This window comes from Alligator mississippiensis, chromosome 3 (genome assembly GCF_030867095.1).
Source record: "Alligator mississippiensis isolate rAllMis1 chromosome 3, rAllMis1, whole genome shotgun sequence".
In the NCBI taxonomy this organism is placed as follows: Eukaryota; Metazoa; Chordata; order Crocodylia; family Alligatoridae; genus Alligator; species Alligator mississippiensis.
This window is the reverse complement of record NC_081826.1, coordinates 152,182,860-152,208,146: the sequence shown is the minus strand read 5'-3', so window position 1 is coordinate 152,208,146 and position 25,287 is coordinate 152,182,860. Positions and strand designations below refer to the sequence as shown.

At 43.5% G+C, this 25,287-nt stretch overlaps 1 protein-coding gene across 2 annotated transcripts in view; it reads left to right on the top strand.

Moving 5' to 3' along the window:
• DGKQ (diacylglycerol kinase theta) overlaps positions 1-25,287 on the top strand; it is a 149,417-nt gene that overhangs the window by 105,021 nt on the left and 19,109 nt on the right. For both annotated transcript variants that reach the window (XM_019490650.2, XM_059724538.1), the window contains exons 14-18: positions 2,068-2,106; positions 8,046-8,161; positions 15,086-15,237; positions 20,189-20,337; positions 21,595-21,776. In XM_019490650.2, the coding sequence (XP_019346195.1) occupies positions 2,068-2,106; positions 8,046-8,161; positions 15,086-15,237; positions 20,189-20,337; positions 21,595-21,776 (638 nt within the window). The remainder of the gene's footprint in view (positions 1-2,067; positions 2,107-8,045; positions 8,162-15,085; positions 15,238-20,188; positions 20,338-21,594; positions 21,777-25,287) is intronic.

Below are 25,287 nucleotides of genomic sequence, written 5' to 3'. Positions count from 1 at the left end.
TGGAACTAGATGACCTTGTGAGGTCCCTTCCAGCCCTGCTTTCCTGTGTTCCTATGGGGAAAACTAATATTTGCTTTTCCACCTGCTCCTCTGAGTGCTGCACAAAGTCAGGTAAGATTCAGTCTCTCTGATCCTGCTACCCCTCATTAAGTTCACTGTTTAGCCAGGTCTGCCTGCTGTTGCACTTACTCTTTCTTCATGTTGGGATAGCTCACTCCTGCACCTTTAATATGGCCCCTTAAAGGTACAACCAGCTCTCCTTTTCCTCTCAGATGTACCTTCCAGGTGATCTTGCCTGCCAGTTCCTTGAGTTATTAGTCTGCTTTTCTCAAGTTAATATCTTTATTCTTCTTCCTTGTTTTCCTCAGGATCCTGAACACACTCACTACGTGCTCATTTTTACCCAAGTTGCTTTTCCGCTTTATAGTCTCAATTCCTTTCCTGTGAAAAGGAAATTGGGAAAAGTATTTCCCTAGTTAGCCTTTCCACCACCCATACCTAACACTTACCCCTGACACAATCAAAGAACTTGATGGACTGTCTGTGTACTGCTGTTTCCCTCCCAGCAGGTGTCATGCTAAAGTCCAGGAGAACCAGATCCTGTGATTTATTTTTTTTTCCCTTCCTCTAACAACTTACATTTACAAACCTCTTTCTTCCAGTTTGGTGGTCTATAGCAGATATCCATCATATCACTGTTGCTATTTTCCCCTCTGGCCTTGACCCAGAGGCTTTCAGTCAACCTATCTTTCAGTTCTCGCTGCACCTCAGAATAGGCGCCTGTCTTTTGCATACAGGGCAACACCTTCTCCTTTTTTCCCCTTCTGCTTGTCTTTCCTGTACAGATTATTTCCAGAGCTCAAAAATGTTGCATTATTTCACCTGATCCAACTGATCTACCTGCCAATATCTTTCCAAAAACAGTCTTCACAAAAGAAAAAGACGGTGTTGTATATGCTGGTCATTAAGAGGGCTGGTACCTTGTACTTGTAGGGAAGCACATGTTTCAGGTCATAACCACCATTCTTTTTTGCCACTGTAGCTATAAGGTCCAATGACTAAATGCATCTCTGACTTCATCAATGTGTGCTACAAGACAGCAGAAGAGCACACTCCACCAGAGCTCAGAGAACATCTCTGGCTTGTCTCAGATGTTCTGTTGCTGAGTCTCACTTCTTATGTACAGCATGCTTCTTTCGAGTTATCCAAAGTGGAAAGTACATGTAGATAAACTTGGAAGAGAAAAAATGGTTATAACTTTACTGGAATTCTTTAAAACTTAGTTTACCAGATGCACCTCCATTTGTTATTTTTCATAGTCACATGCACCCTGGGATTTGGAGGTTAGAGAAAACTGAAAAGTTGGAGGCATATACAATCCTTTATGCTACAAGTGCAGAGCATATGAAAAAGCAGGACACATGCTTCCCCTGTAGGTACTGCTAAGGCATAAAAAAGTGTTTGAATTTAATTATGTGAAGTGTGGTGAGGCATGCCATTCAATTTTCAATTCACACATTCAATTTATGGGGACATGTGAAATGTAATAATATGCTTCTGGCCAGCCATCTTAAAGAGCTTCAGGGCACTTATACATGTGTTCTGGGGGCAGGTGGGAGGCGCTTTAATTAAAACAGCTCCGATTAATTGAGTATGCTCCAACATGTTGTAATTACAGCGTGTCAGAGGAGCCTCCCTGCACATGTATAGGTACCCTCAGTTACTGCAAGAATAACTAATAACTTATATCCTTTTTACAGCTAAAACATTTTACAAGCAGTTTTAAGGATTTGTCATGTACTGTGTCAATGGATCTCATGTTTTATTTTTCAAAATTAAATGCAGTGGGAAATTCGTTGTGCTTTACCAAGGTTAAAAAAACAAAACAAAACACTAAAAGCAGTGTGTAATATTAGAATAAAGAAAATGTTTATTAGTAATTGCTCATTCTAAACTTTATTTCTTACCTATATTTACCTTATTTAATATACTTTTGTTTGAAATAAGCATGTTTGTTTCTTGTAAGTGTACCAACTATTTAAATGTTTATTTTTTTAATATTTGCAGGAAATCTAGTTTCTGTGATTCATGTTTATTCATCGCAAGGTAAGCCTTTAACTTTTTTAATCGAGTGCAGCTTCAAAAATGCTGTCAGACCCTTAAGCTAATAAGCTGAGACAACATATTAGATCTCGTAACTTAATCAGAAAGGTCTTAAAAATCAGATTTGTGTTGTATTGAATAAGACAATACATTTATTTTTACATTTCAAAATGGGGATGAGTTGGATATTAATAATCAGGGATCTGAGTTTCTTGTTCGCCATGGAAAAACCTGGTAAAGCCTGTATTGCCTCATTTTAAGGAGAAAACCCCAGATTTTCTCATTTTAAATAGAAAAGGTTGGATTTTTTTCTTTAAAGGAGAAAAACATGGGAAACAGCGAGTTTCCTCTTGCAGGCTGGCAGAATTCTAGCCTGTAAGGGCTGGGGGAGAGCGAGAGGAGGGCGATTAGCAGGGTGTGCCATGTGCATGTGCACATGTACACATGCACATGGCCACCAGGCAGCCTGTAGAGCAGTTCCCACAGGTAAGTGTGGTGAGGGGCATGGAATTGAGGCTCCCATAGTGACAGACGAAGGGAGGGACTCAGGCAGGCTGGGGTTGGGGCTGCTGCCCAGCTACGGCAGTGCGTGGGGCCGGAATGCATGGCTGCAGAGCCCATGTGGGGTGGGACAGGGCTTCGGGTGGCTCATCCAAGGAGTGGTGGGGGGAGCTGGCTCCCCACCAGTGTGCACACTCTTGGGAGAGTAATGGAGGGCACATATCCTCCAGATTTGTGTGCAGGGTCAGGGCAGGCTGCCTGCTGTGGGCTCAGGGCTCCCTAGCCTGCTGCCCTCTACCTGGGGCCTTCAGAGCCCAGTGTGCTGGACCTGGTACCGCAGGGCAGAGTGGGACCAGCTGCGGAAGCTCCTTGCTACTGCTGCAAGCCCTGTGCCACTGTGGTGAAGCACTCCCTGCCTGCCCAGCAGCAGCTGGCATGGCAGCTTGGAGCTCCCAGTGGCGGCAACAAGCTTCCTTGCCTGGCCCCGCTCTGCCCAGCTGTGCCGGGTCTTGCCCACTGGGCTGTGGAGGCCCTGGAGGGAGGGCAGCAGGATAGGGAGTCCTGATCTACCACCCTGCATCCACCCCGCTTTCCCAAAACAGGTTCCACTCTGGCCGTGCCATCTGTGGGGGAGGGGGAGCTGGGCTCTGCGCTGCACCATGCCACAGCAGCTGGTGCCTCCCACAGATGGAAGCTCGGGCATTGCTCTGGGGGGTAGGGGTCTGTGGACCTGGGTCCTTGGCCCCATAGCCCTGGCAGCTGGGGGCCCCCTCCAGCAGGGCTGGGGAGTGGCATGGGGCTGTGGGTTGGGGGAGTGAAGGGCACTGGTAGGGGTGGGGGGCTGTGGGTGGGGAGTGAGGGGCACTGGCAGGGCTGGACAGGGGCATGGGGCTGTGGGTGGGGGGAGTGAAGGGCACCAATGGGTGCAAGGGGCTGTGGATGGGGAGTGAGGGGCACCAGCAGGGCTGGGTGGGCTGTGGGTGGACTGGACGGGCAGTTACATGGGCAGGGCTGTTCACCGCCACAGATCAGTGGGGTGCGGACAGCTGCAGCTTGGACCCGCATCCTGGTGAGGAAAGGGGGTGGTGGAGCTCTTATTTTCCCTGATAAACCCAAAATCAAACATCAACATTTATAGATATTTAGAATTTATTTTATTATAGTGACTGAGGCACTGGTAGGCTTCCAAATTGCTTTAAAATTGTAAATATAGCAATAAAATATTGTGTTCAACTGAAACATGTGTGTGTGTAGTGGCATTTTATTTAATCATGAAAAAATGTAGATTTGGGGTATTTTAACCAGAGAATTTGATGTTTTTATCAGAGAATTTGCTATTTTTAAACAAAGAAGACCAGGATCCCTGTTAATAATACATAACTCAATGGCAGTGAAACACAGGCATATGTTCAGCTTGAAGCAATAGGAAAATGTAATAGTCTAATCCAGTGGTAATATATCAGTAATACAATGGTATATCTAATATTAATACAACAGGTAATTGCAGTTTTTCAGATCTCTTGATCCTTTAAATGCATTTCTGAATCACTGTAGATATTATATAGATTGTAACATGCTGTCTCGTAGCTTTCACAGCTAGGAGTGCATGTTACATTAACCTGTTTGTAGGAGCATGAGCATGCTGGTCCCCAGCTTTCCATCTTGAACTTTCAACTTGTTATCCAAGCATATTCTTCTGATAGTTCAAGTGTATTTGATAGGAACATAACTGTCATTTTCAGCTTGCCAACCACACTGGTGAAGTGATAGCCAGGTAGGTTCAAGTTCACTTTGTCAAATAAGACTTTGATAACTGGCTCTACATACATAGTGCACAAGGTCCTTGGTGGAATATTTCACCCTAACATCCAGAAGAGTTGTCAAAGATGTTAATAGCTGATACTACAACACAACATACTTTTCTACACAACTGTATAAATCTTTATCAACATCAGGCCTGGTTCCTAGACCTGCCGGTAGATGTGGAACACTTTCCATGCAGATTTCGTAGCGTGACCACTGAACTGGCTGGTGGTGTCACAACTAGTGACACTGCAATCCAACTAGAGATGCATGAACTGGCTCAGGCAACTCTGACAAATGCCATGAACTAGATTGAATCCTACTGGATAGCTTCTCTTCATCCAAACCTTAGGCACAAGATTATGCCATAGAAGAAGGACCAGTATGTCTGTTATCTCAGGAGAATACTAGAGCGGAATATCCCTGACAACTGCATGTTTGTCATATAAGAGCATACTTACCTCTTGGCATGAATGCAGTTGCAAAAAGTCACATGAGTTGGAGTGCTCTACTTTTCCATCAGCAAAACCACCAAAAATGAACACTCATTCACTTTGGAAAGATTGGCGTGATTACTTAAGAAGCTCCTCACTTACAAAATTAACTAAGTTTCTTTGTTTGCTGGTAAGGATATGAAACTACTTTGTGATGCAGCTAACAGAAGAGATCTGCTGCTAATGATTCTGCAGATCGGCGCAGTACTTTAAATCCTTAATATTCCTGTGCTTGCCTTTATGGGTGGTGATATGTATTGATCAAAGACAATGTCAGCTTGGTCACATGTGTTGGAGTAATTGGCAACACTTGTTTCCAAAGGAATCCACCAAATCTCCAGATGTTCATGTGGTTTTTGGCTTTCCTGTTCTCTGTACAAGAGCCATGCGGTCAATGATAATGATTTCTGATTTCTTGGAAGTAGCATCTGGCAGAACAGTTACTGCTTTGTCCCCAGTCAAGATTCATGACAAGATTGCTTTGTTGGCCACACTGAGTGATTTGTTGGGTTTAAGAAGTGACAGAGGGTATTCAGACAGTCCATGCTGTAGGAGAGAGTGCATATCATATATTCTACCAACTGCAACTGCTGCAACTAAACCTTGCTGGATCTCCTTTGCTTTCTGCACCTGTTTCATTTTGCTGTACTCTCCCATAGTTGACTTTACATCCTTAAAGTTTTTCAATTTTGATTTGGGTATGTTTGCATAAAGCTCTCAGTAGCATCTGCAGTAAGATGTTTCTGGATAATGGTGTTCAGGACTTCTCTTCTTTTGTTATGCACATTTAAAAAGTCTAATGCAGTATCTTCTGGCACAACGTCTCCTGCAGAAATACATAACAGCTCATCATTGGAAAACTTAAACAAGTGGAACCTTTTGAACTTCTCTTGTAGCAACGTGACAACATCGTAATCTCCTTTGTCGTGTCCTTTGTCTTTTGTTATATTTGAAAGATGGTGTTGTATTGGTCTCAAACATCTGATTTACCATCTTGGTTAGGTGACCTCTTTCATCAAGCAAATGATCTGCTTGGCGTCGTCCTGTTGTATTCTTCAATTGATGTTGTTGTTAGGGTTTCCCTTTCATCTTCTACCTCTATAACTTTCTTAACAGTGTCTCAATGTATCTTTTGTGTGTTCTCTTGTAAACATGTATGGTGACAGTTGAGGCTTTAGGAATGTTGCAGCACAGGATTGACACACCTTGATAGTCTGTCAAGAATACTGCCATAACAAGTATCAAATTCAGCAACTGCCCTACGGTGAACAAGCACCTCATTTATTCACACAATTCCAGCAAGTGTACTTGAGCTAATCGTTGACTGCGAACCTATTTCACAGCATATGATGCATCTTATAAGACATATGATGCATCTTATAGATTCTGAGTCATACCTCCCATGCTTCACTGGACTCAGTGATGCTGTTAGCTCCATTGTAATGGTTGCTTAAGGGTGAGTGTCTTGTTGACAGTCTCCATCAGAGCTTCTCATGTTGAGGTAATCTGAAACAGAATAGAGTTGATATAGCAATTTTGCAAACCTTTTGGGTATCATTAGATAACAAAACTGTAATTCATGGCAGTTATCTTGGGATCCAGTGTGGTTACCACAACAGAAATGTTGCAGTTGATATCCTCAATTCATACAGTGTTGGTTTAGTTATTGAAATTTAATTTTCTAACCCTAGTGGGGGTTGAAATATTGACCAAAATGTAAATTCACAGCAGCTGTCTTGGATACAAATATGGCAGCTACCTGCACTACTTGCCAGATTGGCAATATGACTTTTTTGACACGAGTAGACCACTTCAACCTGAAACGCATTCCTGCTGCTTGTGGCAATGAGCTACCTATGGGGTGACACCTTTACCCTTCTATTTTACCCTGCTAAGCAAGATGCATCCCACTACACCACAAAAAAAGCCTGTATTATCTAGGAGTTAGGTTCACAGACACTGAATATTTTCCATTCTGTTTCAGTTATAGCTCTGTAATTGGAAAATACTGACTCTTTTTTATAAAGACTAAACCTCTTGGATATTGTTTAAGCTGTTGTTTTCCTTTCTTTGCGTTTATACTTGTGAAATAATTGTAGATCAGTAAGGTTCTCTTCCTGTCTCGGTTTTTTTTAACCCAGGTCAAAGAGATGAGTTTTGTTTGCTTGTTTATCTTGCTCTAGTCTCTTGTGAGTTAAATCCAGGGTGGCCAACCAACAGCATGGGTGCCACAAGTTGCATACAGAAGGCTGGGGAGGGGGCAGGTAGCACAGTGGCAGATAAGGTAGGAAGCAGAAAATAGAGCAGTAAATGAGGCAGGGAATAAAGAGGAGGAAGCAGAAGGAACCAGAAAGTAGAGCAATTCAGGCAGGGGAAAGAGATTGGAGTGGCACTTGGGGAGATTACGGGACTAATGTATGACATGCCTGCCACCTCAGTTAACCCCCACTGAGTTAAACTGTAATCATTGGTATGCTTTTCCATCTCTCTCTCTTCCCCCATTTTGTCTATCTGTCTATTACTCCCTGGACTAACTGTAATATTTTAGCTGGGTATCATGAGTTACAAAAAAGTCCTACTTTCCTTATCCCTGACACGATATTCCTAATTTTTAGCATTCATTTCTTCCCACAGCTCAGATGTCAAAGCTGTTTTAGACCCTTTTTATAGTTTCACTGACCATTCAGCTTTTGTAACATCTCTTCTTTTCAAATTGTGTCAGGAAAATATAATCCAACATATTTAGCATTTCCTGTTTTCTGTGGTGTTGTATAAAACGGGATTTTCTTCATGTTGTTTGATAACAAAACATCATGTAGAAATTCATTGTGCTGCTAAAAACTTTAAGGCCTTGAATTGATACATTTTTACTTAATACTGTAACTGTATTTGAAAGCTTTGAAAAAACTTGCTACTTCCAAAGGAATCTTAGATCATTACTGGTAGTTCTTCCCTTAAAAGGTTTCCAGTTTTGGGGGGGAGGTGTATGTTAATCAGATTTCTTAAATAAAAAGTTAAATCAGATGTCAAGCTATTGATTTATTACAGTTGACAACTTTTTTACCAGTTATTATAACATTGTTTAATTTTATATTTGTTTAATTTATTTCCTATTAAAGAACTTTTTAAATACATTTGTTGCAGGTTCTGTTGTGCTTGAAGTTTCTTGCTTTTCTGAAGCTGAAAGAATTTATATGCTAATTAAAGATACAACTGTCAATGACAAGCAACTTCATGCTGTTGTGTTACCTGAAGTGCTGGTAAGTTGGTGGGGTGTTTTGTTTTTTTTCAAGTATGTTCACTGTTGTCTGAGAGAAATTATTAGAAAATACTAAATATTTGAAGTGGGAGGGAGGACAGCAATGGATTTGCAATGAGCTTTCTTAAGTGTTATGTTAGAAATGCACAAAGGGACGTAAAATACAGATTTTGACTGACTTCTATTAATATTGATTGTGAAGTGGTGAACTTTGGTAGGAGAAAGAAAAATAATTAAGAGTTACAAAAGAGACAAGTAAATAAAATATACTTTTCCTGTGATTCCTTTCCTCTAAAACCGTTTCATTGTTCCTAAAATTCAATAGGATACTCTGCCTTTTATTAGGAATTAGCTGTGACATTGCAACAGAATTGTTTCAGTGTTTAATTTTTTCCTTTTAACTTAGTCTAGTTGACAGTAGAGCTTAATCGTATAAATATTTTCATGTATAAACTCAGAAATTTAGTATAAATTATTAAAAGCGAGTTAAGCAGATTTGAAAGCTGAGGTACTCAACTTCTGCAGGGGAGAGATTATCAAAATGAATCTAATATTTCATGCCTGATTGATTTATTTTTTAATTTATTTTATTTTTGTTTAGTTGGGTTTTTTTTGTTTTGAAGAAATAAAAATTTTTGAGGGAAAAGTTCTATTAAGAAGAAATCTAATGTCAAGGTCCTAACAGCATTCTCACGGTATTTGTGAGGTGGGGAAAAACTTTTGTATGATGTGGTGGGATAGTTCACAAGATTGAAGCATTGTCACAGATGGGTATAACAGGAAAAACAGGCAGAGGGGGAAAAATGAAGAAGTGTTGCCCTGTATATAAAAGACAAGCACTTGTTCTGAGGTGCATTGAGACCTGGAAGATAGGTCGATAGAAAGCCTCTGGGTCAAGGCCAGAGGGGAGAACAGCAACGGTGATATGGTGGATGTCTGCTGTAAACTTCCGAACTGGAAGAAACAGGCTTGGAAATGTCAGTTGTTTGAGGAAGGAAAAAAAATCACAGGATCTGGTTCTCATGGACTTCAATATGATATCTGCTGGGAGAGAAACAGCAGCACACAGATGGTTCACCATTGTGAAGAAAGAGTGAGCTTTAGATAAAGTGCCCCTGCTGCTGTTTTGAGGGGTGGGGACACTAATACACAAGACTTGGGAGGCTGCTGAAGGCAATTGCCAAAAAAAAAAGCACATCGGAGCAGTCTCCCTGCTTGTGTATAGGCACCCAATAAGTGCAATAGGAAGCTGGCCTGACTAAACTGTAAACTCTTAATGAGCTGAAACTCAAGAAAAGAATCCAGTAGAAAGTATAACATGAGGATGCAGGAAGAAAATCAGAAAGACCAAGGTATGAATTGAGCTCCAGTTAGCAAAGGGATTTAAAATGCGACAAAAAACACAAATCAGAAGTAAGAAAAAACCCAAGGAGAGGGCAGGTCCCTTGCTGAATTCAGAGGGCAATCTAGCTATGGATGATGTGGAGAAGGCGGAAGTAATTAATGCCATTTTTATTTCAGTCTTCACAGATAAGGTCAATTATCAGTTGATGAGGGCAGAGATAATGGAAGAACATGTTAGGGATTATTTAGAAAAGCTGGATAAATTCTTTTAATAATTTTGTAAGATTACCTTTTCTCAGCCCTTCAGGGAAATCTCTCATTTGTATATTGTTTCTTCATTCACAGCTTTCAGTGTCTTCTATTTTTTTCCTGTAAGCTTCACCCCCCCCACATTAGTTTAATTTTGTTCTGGAGTAGTTATGTGTTTGCTTGAAGGTTTTTATCCACATTGCTCTCAGTGTCTATAAGTACTCCAAATTTGTGCAGCACTCAGAGGAGCAGGTGGAGAATATTAGTTTTCCCCATAGGAGCACAGGAAAAGTAGGGCTAGAAGGGACCTCACAAGGTCATCTAGTTCCAAGGCAGGATCATCCCTGACCAAGCCCCCAGGCAAATGTCCAACCTGCTCTTGAAAACTTCCAGGGATGGACAATCCACAGTTTTTCTAGGTGGCCCATTCCGGTGCTTGACCATATTCATAAATCAGAAAGTTCCTCATACTCTCCAGCCTAAATTTCCTCTGCTGCAGCTTAAGGCCATTGCTCCTAGTCCTGTCCCCTGTGACCACAGCAAAAAGCTCACTTCCATCCCCTCTGTAATTGCCCTTCAGGTATTTGAAGACAATTATCAAATCCTCCCTCAGTCTTCTCTTTCCCAGACTAAATAACCCTAGTTCTCTCCTTTGCTCATAAGTCTTTCTTCTCAGACCTCTAATCATTTTTGTTGCTGTGTGCCGGACTCTTTCCAAACCCTCCTCGTGCTGCTTGAAATGTGGGCCCCAAAACTCGACACAGTACTCCCAGGTAAGGCCTCACCAGTGCTGAGTAGAGCTGAAGCAGCACTTCCCTTGATTTCCAAGTGATGCTTCTGGTAATACAACCCAGTGCACTGTCGGCTTTTTGCAACAAGAGCACACTGGTGGCTCATATTCAGCTTATGCTCTACGGTAACCCCCAGGTCCTTCTCTGTAGTTCTGAAGCATAGCCAGTCATTCCCCAGTCTCTATTTGTACAAGCAATTACTCTGTCCCAAGTGCAGGACTTTTCACTTGTCCTTGCTTAATCTCATGGCCCTGCAGGCTGCTTACCTGCGGGGCCGTGCCAGCGGAGATGGCCACTGTGTACAAAACCTCCCTGCACCTCCATGGAGCTGTGCCTGGAGCTGTGCGGCTGGCCACAGGGCAGCAGCGGCAGTGTGGTGGTAGCCAGGCGGTATGCAGCCATCCCCACCACCATCCCGCACCACGGCTGCTGCTGCCAGTTTTGTACGCAGCAGCCATCACCACTGGCACGGCCCCACAGATAAGCAGCAGTGGCCACTGTGTGCCAGGAGTAACGGCTGCTGCGTACAAAACCTCCCTGCACTACTGCTGCCGCTGGGGAGCCATGCTTGGAGCTGTGTACAGCCAGCCACAGGGCGGCAGCGGCAGTGTGGTGGCAGCTGTGGCTGCAGAACAGCACGGGATGGTGGTGGGGATGGCTGCATGCTGCCCAGCTGCCACCACACAGCTGCTGCCACCCTGTGGCTGACCGCACAGCTCCAGACATGGCTCCGTGGCGGCTCGGGGAGGTTTTGTACACAGCAGCCATATCCGCTGGTATGGCCCTGCAGGTAAGTGGCAGTGGCCACCATGTATGAATCTCCCTTCCCCCCAGCCACCATTCCTTGCTGCCGCTGCAGAGCCGGCCACAGAGCTGTGCAGTTGGCCGCATGCCAGCCTCCCCCTCCCCTGGGCAGCCAGCCGGGCAGCATGTGCACCCTGCATCACTTACCTGTAAAGCCCCCTGCAGAGGGGCACCCCTGCACCTGGGGCCTGCAGCACCCCCCACTCCCTCATCCCCAAGCCACCTTCCCCAGCCCTGCCCTACAGCCTCCAAGCTCCACTTACCACTAGGATCCAGGTGTGAAGGGCATGGCTCCGCAGCGGCAGTGCTTGCCCGCAAAGTCCCCCCAGCCAACACACAGTCGCCACCGCCCCACAGGGCATAAGCTGTGGTGTAGTGGCAGCCGCTGCATGTAAGCCCCCCTTTCCACCCTGAGGCCAGGCAGCACATATGTGGCCCACACACGGTGGTTGCCACCGCCCGGCCACACCCTGTGCCACTTGCCCCCAAAGCCATGTAGGTGGCCATGGGATGGTAGTACAGGGTGCAGTGGCAGAGTTGCGGTGGCAGCCTCTGTGTGCAAACCCCCTGTCAGACTGGCAAGTGTATGGCCTGCAGAGTGACACCCCTGCCCTCACCTCCTGGCCCTGCTCCTGAGAGTGGGCACAGGGGCACTCCCCCAGTTCTTGATCTACCCCGCCCCCCAGCACCTTCCCTTTCCCTCACCCGGCCCCGCCCCTTCCCCCCACACATGCTTACCTGCTGGGGTGGGTGTCTGTGTGTGCCTTTGTGTCTGCATGTCTGTGCCTGCGTGTCTGTGGGTCTGGGTGGCTGTTGTGCATTGGGAGGGCTGTTGAGGCTGTGGCGGGGAATGCAGGACAGCAGCAGTGCTGTGGGAGGCCTTTCATTTTTATCACAGATTTGGGGTTTTTAATCAAAGAATTTGCAGTTTTTAGTCAGAGAAAACCAGGAACCCTGGTCATCACTGTGCACTGCAGGAAATCACAACATATATTAGATGCATACAAATTTTGCAGCACACCAAGCATTATGAATCATGCTGGAAAGGCAGGTGCCAGGTCTTCTGGCAGGGGAGGGAGAGGGGGCAGAGGGAGAGCTGCAAGTCCGTCCGTCTGTGTCCATTGTCCCCGTGCCCCCTCCCCCCGCATAGATGCACCCTCTTTCCTGGCAGCAATGACTCTTCTGCTGCTAGCGGGAGAAAGGAGGTGGGAGCAATGTCTGCACCTGCACCACCTTCACTAACACCAGCCCAACAGTCTCTACCCTAGTTTCAGTTCTGGCATGACCCTTCCAGTGCCAGAGGAGGACAGGCTGGGGAGTCGGATGTGAGGCAGGTTATAGTGTCATAAATCCTATGTCTATAATGAGTCCATGAGTTTTTGTATCTAGGAGGTTGATGAAGTGAAGTTCATAGGCTCATCTGTGAAAAGTGTTTTGTATATTCCCTTTGAGGATCAGGACTTAGAGATTGCAGAAAGTGTGGTTTTCTTGTGAGAAATGTGCCCCCACTGGTAATTGGATGTTCTTGTCTTTAATAAATGTCCAGTGTGCATTTATTTTGGTGCGTAGTTGTTGTTTGTTGTCCTACATATTTTCCATTAGGACATTTGGTGCGCTGGATGAGAGATGTAACATTTCTTGAGGTCCAGGTGTAAGATCCAGGAATGGTGATGGTGCTGTTGTGGGGTGTAGTAATTGTGGCAGTACAGGAGATACGTTGGCAGGTTTTGCATTTCTTGTCATGGCATTGTCTGGATCCATTCAGTGTGTTTTGATCTGTAGGAAGTTTGCTTCTGGTGATGAGGTTAGCAAGGTTCAGTGCTTATTTGAATTTAGTTTTTTAGTATCTACTTTTCATTTTTGCTTCTTCATGCATTCAGGGACAACAATGATGGCATTCATCTTCAAACCAGGCTAGAGGGAGGCTTGTTCAACATTGCAAAATTTAGAGTGAAAACCAAGGTGAAAGAACTGGTTCTGAGAGATTTCCTATTTGCAGATGACATGGGCTTGGTTGCCCACAGAAAATCTTCCCTGCAAAATCTATGGGCAGATTTTCTGAATCATGCAAGAGCTTTGGGATAGTAGTTAGTCTTAAGAAGACTGTGAGATCAGGTACAAGGGGGTGAAGGAACCAATACCTGACATCTCTTGCTGTCCACAGTTTTTGCTACTTGGGTTTTACAATCAGCAGGAATCTTGACCTTCAGACTGAACTGACTAACAGAATCAGAAAAGTAGCTAAGAATTTCGAGCTATTACAGAAATATGCACGAAATAACAGCTAATTATAAGCTTAGGTGAAGAAGTGAATTTACAGGACTTGTGTGTGGTCATCCCTGCTTTATGGTTCAGAAATGTGGTCTTTGAACAGCTTCCACATGAGATGTCTGCATAGGTTCCTGAGAATAAAATGGGAAAATACAGTGCCAAATACAGAGGTACTGGAGCGTGCAGGTCTGACACGCTTAGAAGCCATTAACAAGAAGAGGAGGTTGCGTTGGATAGCCATGTCAGGAGAATGGGAGAAGACCTTATTCCCAAGAATATTTTTGTATAGTGATATTGTAAATGGCTCTAGAAAGCAGGGTTATCTTCTATGGCAGTACCATGATGTGTGCAAAAATGATGTGAAGTTGTTCACCATCAGTGTAAAAAGCTGGGAGGTGTGCACAAAATCCCATCCAATCTGGAGGGATCATCTGGCACTGGATGCAGTTCAACATGAAGCAGCTTGGACCCAGAGGATGGAACCAAAGCAAGGAAGAAGAAAGAAGCATACTGTACATTTTGACTTCAACTCGGGCAACGTATCTGTGAAACTTGTAACAAGTTGTGTCGCTCTCAAATTGAGCTTGCCACCCACAAACAGATTCATCAGGCATTTGACTACAACTCTTATGTGTGCACTATGATCCAGAGGATCGACGGTTGCCTACTACCCAGCAAATCAGAATTTCATACAGGCCTATTTATGACTTTTCTGTAATTAATACTTTTAGTGGTTTTAATCGTACTTCATTGCCTGAATCAGTTTTAGACAAAAACAAATTAGTTTAAGAGGAATTGACATACTTTGTAATATCATTTATTATTTAAAGCTGGGCAAATAATATAATTTCTTGGTTTGGGCTGTCAAGCCAAAACATTTGAGAGAGAAATTTTGGTTTGACTTGAACTGAAATGGAAACTTCTGTTGTTGTTGGGGTTAGGTCCCCCCCTACCCCCCTCCCACCCCCGGGGGTGGGGGAGGTGCTACGTTTCTTTTGTGTTTGCATAAAATTTAATTTGGCTCAAAACAAAACATTCAATTTTGATGGTTAATAAGGGGTTTCTTGTCCTTATCTTTTGAATTCTGGTCAGTTTTGAAATGTAAAAATCCTACATTGAAACAAGTAAAAATGTTTCATTAAAAAATCCCCCCAAAATATGTTTTTGGTTCAAAATGTAAAATTTACCTGAACTTTAAAATACTTTTTTAATATTGCATGTATTAGTGAATTTAATTTGTTGGGGGGAGGACAGTTTGAGGTGGAGAATTACAAATCTAATTATTTTGTCTTCATTTTTCACCACCTGATCAAACAACAAAGGTAAAAAAGAGTTAGAAAAATTTAACTTTTCTGAACTGTGAAATGAAATAACTGCTCAAACTCCATTGTAACCTGTTCTGTATGGGTTTTTTTATCAAGTAATGCTTCAGTTGGCACTTTAACCTTTTTCTAACACTCTTTCAGCCTGCCAAACTACCACAGAATAGCTGTCCGCTACTTGTATTTGTGAATCCAAAAAGTGGAGGTCTGAAAGGCCGTGATCTTCTACACAGCTTCAGGAAACTTCTAAATCCTCATCAGATCTTTGAACTTACCAATGGAGGTCCGCTGCCTGGGTAAATCACATTTTTTGTGGTTGCTTTGCTTTTTTATTTAGCTCAAGGCTATTCAGCTAAAAGCCCACAGGCTGCATCTGGCCCATAAATAGGGGCTACCAAGATCTCAGCAGAATTGCACTGCATGGCAACTCCTTTGATCTTGCAGTTTCCCACGTGGGCTCACACCTCACCGCTGATTGGCGGAGGGGCCCTGCTGCTCACTGCTTACTCCTGATTGGCAGGGAGGTGAAAACGGTGGTTTTCAATATGGCATGGTTTATGCTTCTGCCACTGATTTGCCGAGGGGATCCAGGGGCCCTGCTGCTTGTTGCTGACCAGCCAGGAGGCAAAGATCAAGCCATATCAGAAACCATAGTTTTCACTTCCCTGCTGATCAGGAGCAAGCAGTGAGTGGTGGGGCCCCTCTGCCAATCAACGGCAGGATTGCACGTGGGGAAACTGCCAAATTAAAGTAGCCTCTGTGCAGCGCATTTCTGCTGTGATTTTTGGTAGGTCCCTACCCATAGGGAGTTGATGTGTGACTTGTGGGCTCCTGTTGCTGTTTTTGCCTTCCTCTGTAGTGAGTGGCTTGTGGGCTGCATTGTTCCTGTTGCTTTGGGAGCCAGGGGGCAGGACAGCACAGTGAGTGGGGGCCTGTTCATCCAGCTTTTGAGCATGTCGGCTCCACCTCACACTATCTGTGCAGTTCACACGATGTACAGCCCAGAACCATATAACCAAAATATAATTTGTTGATGCTTGCTGGATCTCCAGCTCCCATGCATGCAATAGCTAAACTTTTTTCCTGCAACTTGCTTTTGTGTTGCGTGCCTGAAAATTTATGATTCTATGAAGTGGGGCTGGAAGGGACCTTGAGAGTGCATTTAATCCAACCCCCTACCTGAGGCAGGATCATCCCTATCCAAACCATCTCGGGCAGATCCGTTGTCTAACAGTATAGTAAACTACAGTAAACACCGACAGAACCACAATACACAACATTATAATCTGTCATAGGTAAAGCAGAAGGACCACAGCAGTCAACATCCTGCTGCTGCAAAGGATGTGCTTGACAGATCTTAGGAAGAGGGTGACACCCCTCACTACCAGCATTCCCTCTAAGCTGTGCTGTGTGTGTGGCCACACAGGTGTGCTTGGCAGCATAGCATAAGCGCACCTGTGCAGCCGCGCACGCCATGCAGCTTAGAGGGAACGATGCTCACTATAGAGGAATGCAAAACCCCCCACTACCCATACCAAGCTGACCATGGGGTAAAATTCCTTCTTGACCCTAAATATGGCAGTTGGTCTGACCTTGAGCCGAGGGGTAAGACCCTCTAGCCAGAAACCACCAGAATTAAGTCCCAGCAGGATCATTGGCACCCCCCCAGTCAAAATTATTTCAGCTAGCACCCAATGCTTCTGGGAAATCTTAAAAAAAAAAAAAAAAAAAAAGAAAAAGAAAACATGTAGAAGCAGGAGGGGGAAAAGTTCCCACCTTGCCACGTGTGGCAACCAGAAGCATGGGAAATACCTATAATAAAATTTAGGCATAGATGTTCCTAAATAATCCCTGACCAATGCCTGTCTGCCCTCTTTTTGAACACCTCCAATGATGGTGAGTCCACAAGTTCCCTAGGCAGTCTGGTTCACTGCTTCACTGGTTTAATAGTGAAGAAATTTGTCCTGATATCTAATCTAAACCTACTTTCCTGCAACTTCGAGCCATTGTTCTGTGTCCTACTTTCTGCAGCAAGAGAGAAAAGTTGTTTTCTCTCCTCTTCATGGCTCCCCCCCAGGTATGTTAAGCACCTTTTTCTGTAAGCTGAACATACATATTTCCTTTAAATCCTCCTCATATGACTTGCCTTCCACGACCTTTATAATTTTTGTCATGGGCATCAAGACCCCTTCTGTCTTCTCCAGAGCATTTTTGAATGAATGTCCCTTTTTAATTTGGGGCACCCTGGAAGCTCCTGGTGTGGCCATATTGTTTTCTTTCTATTCTTATTTGTACTCTCATCATGTTAGAACAGTTTCTTGTTGGGCTTCCAGTCCTGTGCCGTTTAGAAGCGTCCAGCCCTCATGGGGACCTTTTATTCTTCAGTCTGCTTTCCTATGGCACCTCCTTTATTCAGGTGACAACCACCTTTTGAAATCTAATGTCCTTGTTCTGCTGACCTCATACTTTCCCTGTCTCGGGATCTAGAATTCTATCATATCCTGATCAATTCCTCCCAAATTTCCCATCATCTTCATATCCTCCACGACTTCTCCCCTGTTGGTCAGGACAAGATCCAAGATGCACGATACTCTAGTTGTATCCTCAACCTTCTGGAATAGCAAGCTGTCCTCCATACAAGTTAGGAACCAGCTCAACATTTTATGTTTGACTGTATTGTTCTAGGAGATGTCTGGAAAATTGGAGTCTTTCATCAGTACTGTCTCATACTTTCTAGATAATTTTGTCATCTCCTTGAGAAGTGCCTCATCCGCATCATCTTCCTGACTTTATGGCCTATAATAAATCCTCACCATTATATTGGCACTGTATCTTTTATCTTCACCTAAAGGCATTCTGATTTGCTATCTTCTTCCTTGACCGGAAAACAGATCTAGGTGTTTCTGACGTACAAGGAGACACCACCACCTTTTCTCCCACCCCTGCCCTTTTGAAACAGTGTGTAGCCCTCAATTGATGTTATACCAGCTCTCTGACACCTTTCAGATCACAGTTATTTTCTCAGGCTGTGATTCCTGCTCATGTTGTTCATTTTCCCATACTTCTCATGTTTGTCATTGGACCTACTATGCATTTCAACTTAGTCATTTCCCTTTTGCACTGCTTGTTGCTGTCCTATGGTTTCTGACCCTATCTCAGAGTCAAGCTACTGTTTCAGTCCTTTCTCTTCTGGATTGTTTGCTTTTTTTGCTGGAGGGTTTTGTTTGCCCCCATGGAACCAAGTATGAAGCCCTCCTTACTAGGTTGGCCAGATAACACCCAAGGATGCTCTTTCCAGTTTTGATGAGATGAACTTTTTTTAAACAAATATAAGCATTTGAAGTTTCATAAAAAGGAAGAGAAAACAAAAAAAGCTTCTGATGCATGTGTTAGAATATAGCACAAAAGGGTCCAGATTCTGATAGGGACGTGTCTTTGTATTACTCAGTTCTGTGACTTATGTTCTTATGTAAGTCATTAGAGGGCACTCTTACATGTGCTCTGGGGGTGTGTGTGGGGGTGGCAGTGCTTTAATTAGAGCAGCCCCAGGAGCTTCTCTAATTAATGTGCTTCAGCAGCTCGTGTATCGGTGTCCTCGCACTTCAAAAGGATGGTGAGGACACTTGACCTAAAGCTCATTCAACAAGCTTTAGATAAAGTGCCCCCACTGCCATTTGGAAGCACGGGAACACTGATACCTGAGATGCGGGAGGCTGCTGGAGTGTGGTAATTACCATGCTCCAGCAGACTGGATTAATCAAATCTGCTCCAACACACTGTAATTACAGCGTGTCAGAGCAGCTTTCATGCTCGTGTATAGGCACCCTAAGAGCTGACGTTTACTGGGTCATACCATAGATCCATCTTGCTCAGTACCCTGTGTCACACAGTGACAGAGTCCAAGCTGGAAAAGAGAATCAACAGGGTACGATCAGGTTTTTACCCCTAATTCTCTCCTGCTTGCAGCCTCCAATATTTAAGGTCCAGGAAATCCTGATTCAAAGGCTGTACTGCTAATTCCCATGCTCAGTAGCTACTGTTGCCCCATTCCTCCAAGATATTAGTCCAGTCCCTTTTGAATCTGGTCAAACTGTTAGTTTCCACAACATCTTACAAATGAGTTCCACATGTTAATTACATGTTGTGTGAAAAAAAACTTCCTTTTGTTTGTTTTAAACTTACTACCTACTAGTTTCATGTTGTGACCCCTAATTATTGTATTGTGAGAGATGGTAAATAAGTCTCTATTTACTTTCTCTTCACCGTTTTAATATTTTGTAAACCCTTATCAGGTTCTCTTTTCTAAACTGAATAGGCCTAGCCTTTTTAGTCTTTCCTTATATGGAAGCTCCTCCATACCACTGTTGCCCTTCTCTATACCTTCTCTAGTTCTTCTTTACTTTTCTGAGGCTTGAGGCCCAAAACTGGGCACAGTATTCAAGGTGTGGACACAACATGGATTTATAAAGGGGCATGCTGATACTTTCAGTTTTGTTTACAATTCCTTTCATAATTCCTAACATTGTTTGCCTTTTTGATGGTGATGCTGAGCACTGAGCTGATATTTTTAGTGAAGTGTCCTCAATGACTCCCAGGTCTTTCGTCTGTGGTCATAGCTAATGTAGAGCCTAGTGATGTAAATACCAATTAAATGAATATTCATTTAAACTATTGTAATTGCAACAGATAAAATGATTAATCAGTATGACAACCCCTGGCCTGGCCTATGTAGGGTTGCTTCGGCTTAGCCTGTGAGGTACCTTGCCCAGCCCATCACCAGTGGGGCACTTCCATCCCGCCCCGCAAGGTGTGGTGAGGACTCAGCAGTTTCCCAAGGGTGCACCTCGCAACAAATCAAATAGGTGGGTGGGTCATCTCTGAGCTCAATCCAGGGGCAGGCATGGCATGCCTTAAGTGTAAGCCAGGGGCCCAGGGATGTGACCCTGCAGTGACTTACCTTCACTATGCCATGCCCTGCCTTGCCCTGCCATGGAGGAGGGGCTGTACCCACCCACCCAGAGCAGTGATAGGAGCCAGGAGCCAAAGCAGCCCTGCCAGGGAGGCAGCACAGCCCAGCAAGCCCCAGGGGGCTTTATGGTTCTCAGAGGCTGACTGTATTATTCTGTGTGAGGGATTTAAAAAAAAAAAAAGAAAAAAGATCAGTTTAAATGAAAAGTAGTAAGGGAGACTATAATATAATACAGAATGTGTAATAATCTTTTTTATGCTTTTTATTTGTAAATGAAGGTTTCATACATTCTCTCGAATTCCATGCTTTCGAGTTTTGGTATGTGGAGGTGATGGTACCGTTGGTTGGGTGCTAGGTGCATTGGAAGAAATAAGATACAAACTTGCCTGTTCAGAACCGTCTGTCGCCATCTTACCTTTAGGAACAGGTGAGAAATGTTATACTGGAAGTAAATTTATTTGAGTACCATTAATAGGGAATATTAAGCATGTTAAAAAATTAGGTGCTTGTTTTCTTCATTTTTTTCTTGGGTTATGTGAGCCCTATTATCAGCTTTGTAGCTCAAGTGGCACTTCATTTTTTTTTCTTCTCTTCTTTCAAATAAGGTGTATTCTACTGTATTTCACAGTACTGTTAGCACAGTTTCTAAATTAGGAAAGTAAGATTGCCAAAGCTGGGAAGGCTTAAGTCCCAGCAGGTATTTTGAGGCCTCGGAGACTGCCTCCCTAGAAAAGCATAGAGATCCCAGGACTGAATTTCAGGCAGAGAAACCCAGGGACAGAATCAAAAGAGGGGATCACCAGAGAAGCTGCTCCTGGCCTCCATGGACTGTCTCACCAGTATGTTATTGACATCAAAGGTATGGCAGGTAAGAGACTGGGAAGCAAGGGACCAGAGAGTATGGCAGGCAGGTCTGACCCCAGGGGGTGTCAGGGGTAGACCCACAAGCTGTTATACATGTTTTCTATTTCATATATGTATGCCTTCACAAATCATTGTCTCATTGCTTTACCAAGAGAATAACAGAGCAACATTTACTTGAATGTTTTTCCACGTGTAAGTTATAGAAACAATGTACTGAAAATTAACGTAAGAGAAAAGCTAATAATCATTGAATAACATTCCTTATGGTTTGAGCAATTAAAACGAATCAATTTCTTTCACACTGGGCACATCTACATGAGATGCAGTATTGCCTAATAAGTTCCACAGTAAACATCTCGGCATCTGCACATGTAACCCTATTAAGCCACAGAAAACTAATAAACTCTGCAGGAGGTTAGTAGCAGAGTTTTTTTTTTTTTTCATGTGCAGCAACACACATGTAGACACTGATCCAGCTGCCTGGGGCTCAAAGGTGCTTCAGGGTCAGGGCTGCCTGCTGGGTAGCCCTGCACTGGAGCACCCTTGTGCCCCAGCCAGCCCCTCATTAGCTTGTTGAGCTGGGTCAGAGCAGCCTCGGGCTGGCAGACTGACCCTGCCCCACTCTTTCTGTAGCCAGGGCTGCTCCAATCCAGCTCAACATGCCTGCAGTCCCACATGCACATGTAAACATGGCACCCAGGAGCAGTAAACTCCAGAACGATATGCGCTGGAGTTTATTGCTCCGTGTTAATGTGAATGTGTAGATGCTCCCACTGTTGTGTAATTTATGGGGTGTAACATCTTGCTTTTTCTTTGCCAGGAAATGACCTGGGGAGGGTGCTACGCTGGGGACCTGGTTACAGTGGGGAAGATCCTTACTCCATATTGATATCTGTTGATGAAGCTGATGAAGTACTAATGGATCGTTGGACCATCCTTTTAGATGCTCCAGAGCCTGTTGAAAATTCAGAAAATGGTGCATTAGAACCTGAGCCTCCAAAGGTATTATGCATTTTTGTTTGAGATTTTTTTTAATTATTGATTTATTAAAATACCAGTAAGAAATTAATGCTGTTTACTCTTATTTTTGCCATCATTTCTAGTGTTATTTTGTTGTGATGTTAACAGTTTAATATTTTTCTAAATGGCCTAGTATAGTCACTAAGGTTGTGTATAAAAAAAGATAGGCTTTCCATGCTCATTAGAGTGAAATTGATGCTCTTGTTATAGAGAAAATGGTTACACAATTATTTATTCTATAGATTTGTAAGATACCGTTCTTTTTCTCTAGTTTTAGCACTTCTCTAATTGTGACACTTGTGAATTTGGAAGGTACCTAGCTTTCCCATGCGTATGGGCTTTGCTGGTTGTTACACGGGCCCAGGAAGGAATTTTTCCCACCAGTTTACTACCTCTCATCCCCTCCCCTCCCGCTTTAAAAGCACTAGGTATTGACCAGAGCCAAGGCTGAAGGCTGGAGTTCTTGAGCTTGGTGTGCTGATGTTCTGCTGGGATATCAAAAAAACACCGAGCAAACCAACAAAAAAAAAACCAACCTAGAAGTTCCTGTCTAGAAGGTCTGGCCCCTCCCCTGCATTCAGAGTCAGACTGATCACCACATTTGGAATCAGGAAGGAATTTTACCCTTTGATCAGACTGGCATGGACCAGTGGGGTTTTGTCTTCCTCCGTAGTGAGATGGGGGGGACATGGTCCTCTTCCTCTGATCTCTCAAGGGTATCTTAATAAATGATTTCCTGTCCTTGTAGTGGCAGGGCATTGACAGTGCCCTTATCACCCTGCTTATCTGTGGCAAGTTAAAGGGTGTTTTTCATATTTCAGGCGTTTTGTCTGGTATTTTGGGTATGACAGTTCTTGAAAACTTCAGGAACGAGTTAAATGCTTTTAGGGTGGTTTAGAGAGGGATGCTCCAGCCTTGAGCAGGGCAATCCATTGTGCCACGGCATTCTGATGTGCCATGAGATAGTTTTAAGGTGCTGCAGGGTACCACACAATGTTAGAACTTTAGCTGTGCAAGCACACATACATGCTTTGCAGGACAAACCCAGAGATTTCAAATAGTATCAAAAACATTCTGACCTACTGTCATCTTTCTGAGTTTTTTGCAACGGAATCACTTTATCGTTTTTCTATAGACAAGAAATGAGTGAAAGCTAAGAACTGGCATGTTCCAAGTGTGGCTTGAGTCTAACAAGGTTGAGAACCACTGGACTAGATGATGAGCTAAGGTCCCTTTCCAACCCCACTTTTCTGTAAATCTAAGAATAATACTTCCATCGTCTTGAGTTATAATGGAGCTTTTTTGCCACCAGATAAATGTATTTGAGCTTCCTTCAATGGGCTTTCCCAAAATTAATACATTTTGGAACACTAGAGTGGAATTGGAGTCACTGTATTTTAATGGAAAGTATCTTTACTTTTACTTTTTAAGCAGGTAATAAATTTGATGATTGAAAATCTGCTAGACTTGCTAAGATTTGTGGTTAAGTAAACTTTTTTTTTTAAAGTCTCCTTTTCTTCCTCTCTCTTTTTTATTGGATCTTTTGCATGAACAATTCTAATGTGAATTTATTCCACAGGGAAAAATGCCATTGTTTGGAAAAAGGAGAATATTAATTGTAGAGACTAACTCCAGGGGTCTGTTTCAAGTCCTCTGTTTAAGAGAAAATACAGAAAGAAATGAGAGAGAAGAGAATAATAGCAAAACAATAAAGCAAGAAAATGTAACTTGTAATTCAGTTGCGGGAAACTCACAGGCCCTGTATATGACTTATGATACTTTTATTAGCCACTTAGATTCCAATTTTTAATTGGAATCAGGCTGCTAATGTATTCAGGTCACACAGTGCATTGCAATAGCAGATTTGTCTTGGATGTCTTAATATGACACTAACAGATGAAGGCAAAAATTGGTAGTAGTCAGGAGTTTCAAGGAAAGAAGGTATAAAAGAAATTTAATACACTGAAAAGAAATTTAAAACAGAAATATTAGGATCATATCATAGTTAAAGAGTTGCTCAGGTTGAAACCATGGTGATGTTGCCTGGCTTGATGAAAATCTCTCATAACATGGTGGGGGGGTAAAAGTGACCAGGATGTGAGTTTAGATTTATGGGTGTCAGCAAGGAGTGATGATGGTTAATATCTTCTGCCATACACAGACAGCTTGCCTAGTGCTTCTATATAGCGATACCACAGAGGGGAAAATATTGGTGGGAGAAGGAGAGGGGAGATAATCTTTAGATATCAGAGAGGCAAGGAATTTTTGGGATGGTATCTTATATTGGACCAACTGCATAGTTAGGATAAAGTTAGACAAGCTTTCAAATGCAAGGCGTTCTTCAAGTCGGAGTAGGAAAGCAAGCACAGTCATTCTTAAGACTGGTGGCAAGAGCTGTGAAACTGGCGGTGGGGTGGGGGGAGAAATCCATCGACTCACCTGTGACGACAAACACAAAACAGGTAATTTGTTTAACTTTTGCATCAAAATGGCACTTCTCCAGCCCCAGGATTGTTATTTGGAGCACTTTAGCACAGTTTTTAAACCTAGTCTGGGTGCTGTTGGTACTTGAACAGCCTCGCATCTACTGAGCATATGAAGTAGAGCTGTGTTTTAGTGTGGTGCATATGTCGTGCCTTATACTTACTTAAGTAAATGCATGTCATGAAATTGTGGCCCAGTAAAACCCACCACTAGCAGGTATCAAACAGAAGAGGAGGGGGGGCCCTCCCATGTTTGGGATCTAAAGCCTAATAGTTAGGGCACTCATTCAGGGAGTGGGAAATCCAGATTTTAGGCCCCTTCAGCCAGAGATGGCTTGAACCCACATATGTAACTTCCAGGCAACAGGTTTGGCCAGTGGTTCTTCACTGAGGTGCCATGAGACCCTTCCAGGGGTGCCACAGGATCAGTGCCGTTGCCACCCTGGCCAGTTAAGTGCTGTGTGCCTTTATTTCCAGGAGATGTGTGTAGATTGGACCAGGAACAGCTGCAGGACAGGAAGGTATGTGGGCAGTAGTGTCTTCTTCAGCCTGCATTAGGTTTATCAGATAGATTCTTGGTGTGACTGCACATGAACCTCCTAGAAACAGAAGCATTTTGGGACAGTTTCACCTGGCTGTGTTGGTGGCAGTGGGGCAGCCTGGAGGGATGGCCATTTCTATAGATTTGTCTCCAGGCTGCTGTGCTGTTGCTGACAGCCAAATGAAACTGCCCTGCATGCCTCTGTTTTTAGGAGGTGCACACAGGACCAGACTGGAAATTGGCTCCAGCCAGAGGGGGAGGTGCCTGCCTGCCTACATTTTATTTTACCTGCTGTCTTAACTTTAACCTTGCTTGGAAATCGCCTTTGTTTAATATTGGCCTTAGGAATAATTACAATATGCCAGCAACAATGTTTGCCTGTTGATTTATATAGTGTCAACTCCATATCCATTTTTGAATGCAGTTTATCTCTGAGAAAAGTACTCCTGTGTCATGTTTGAATGTGAGC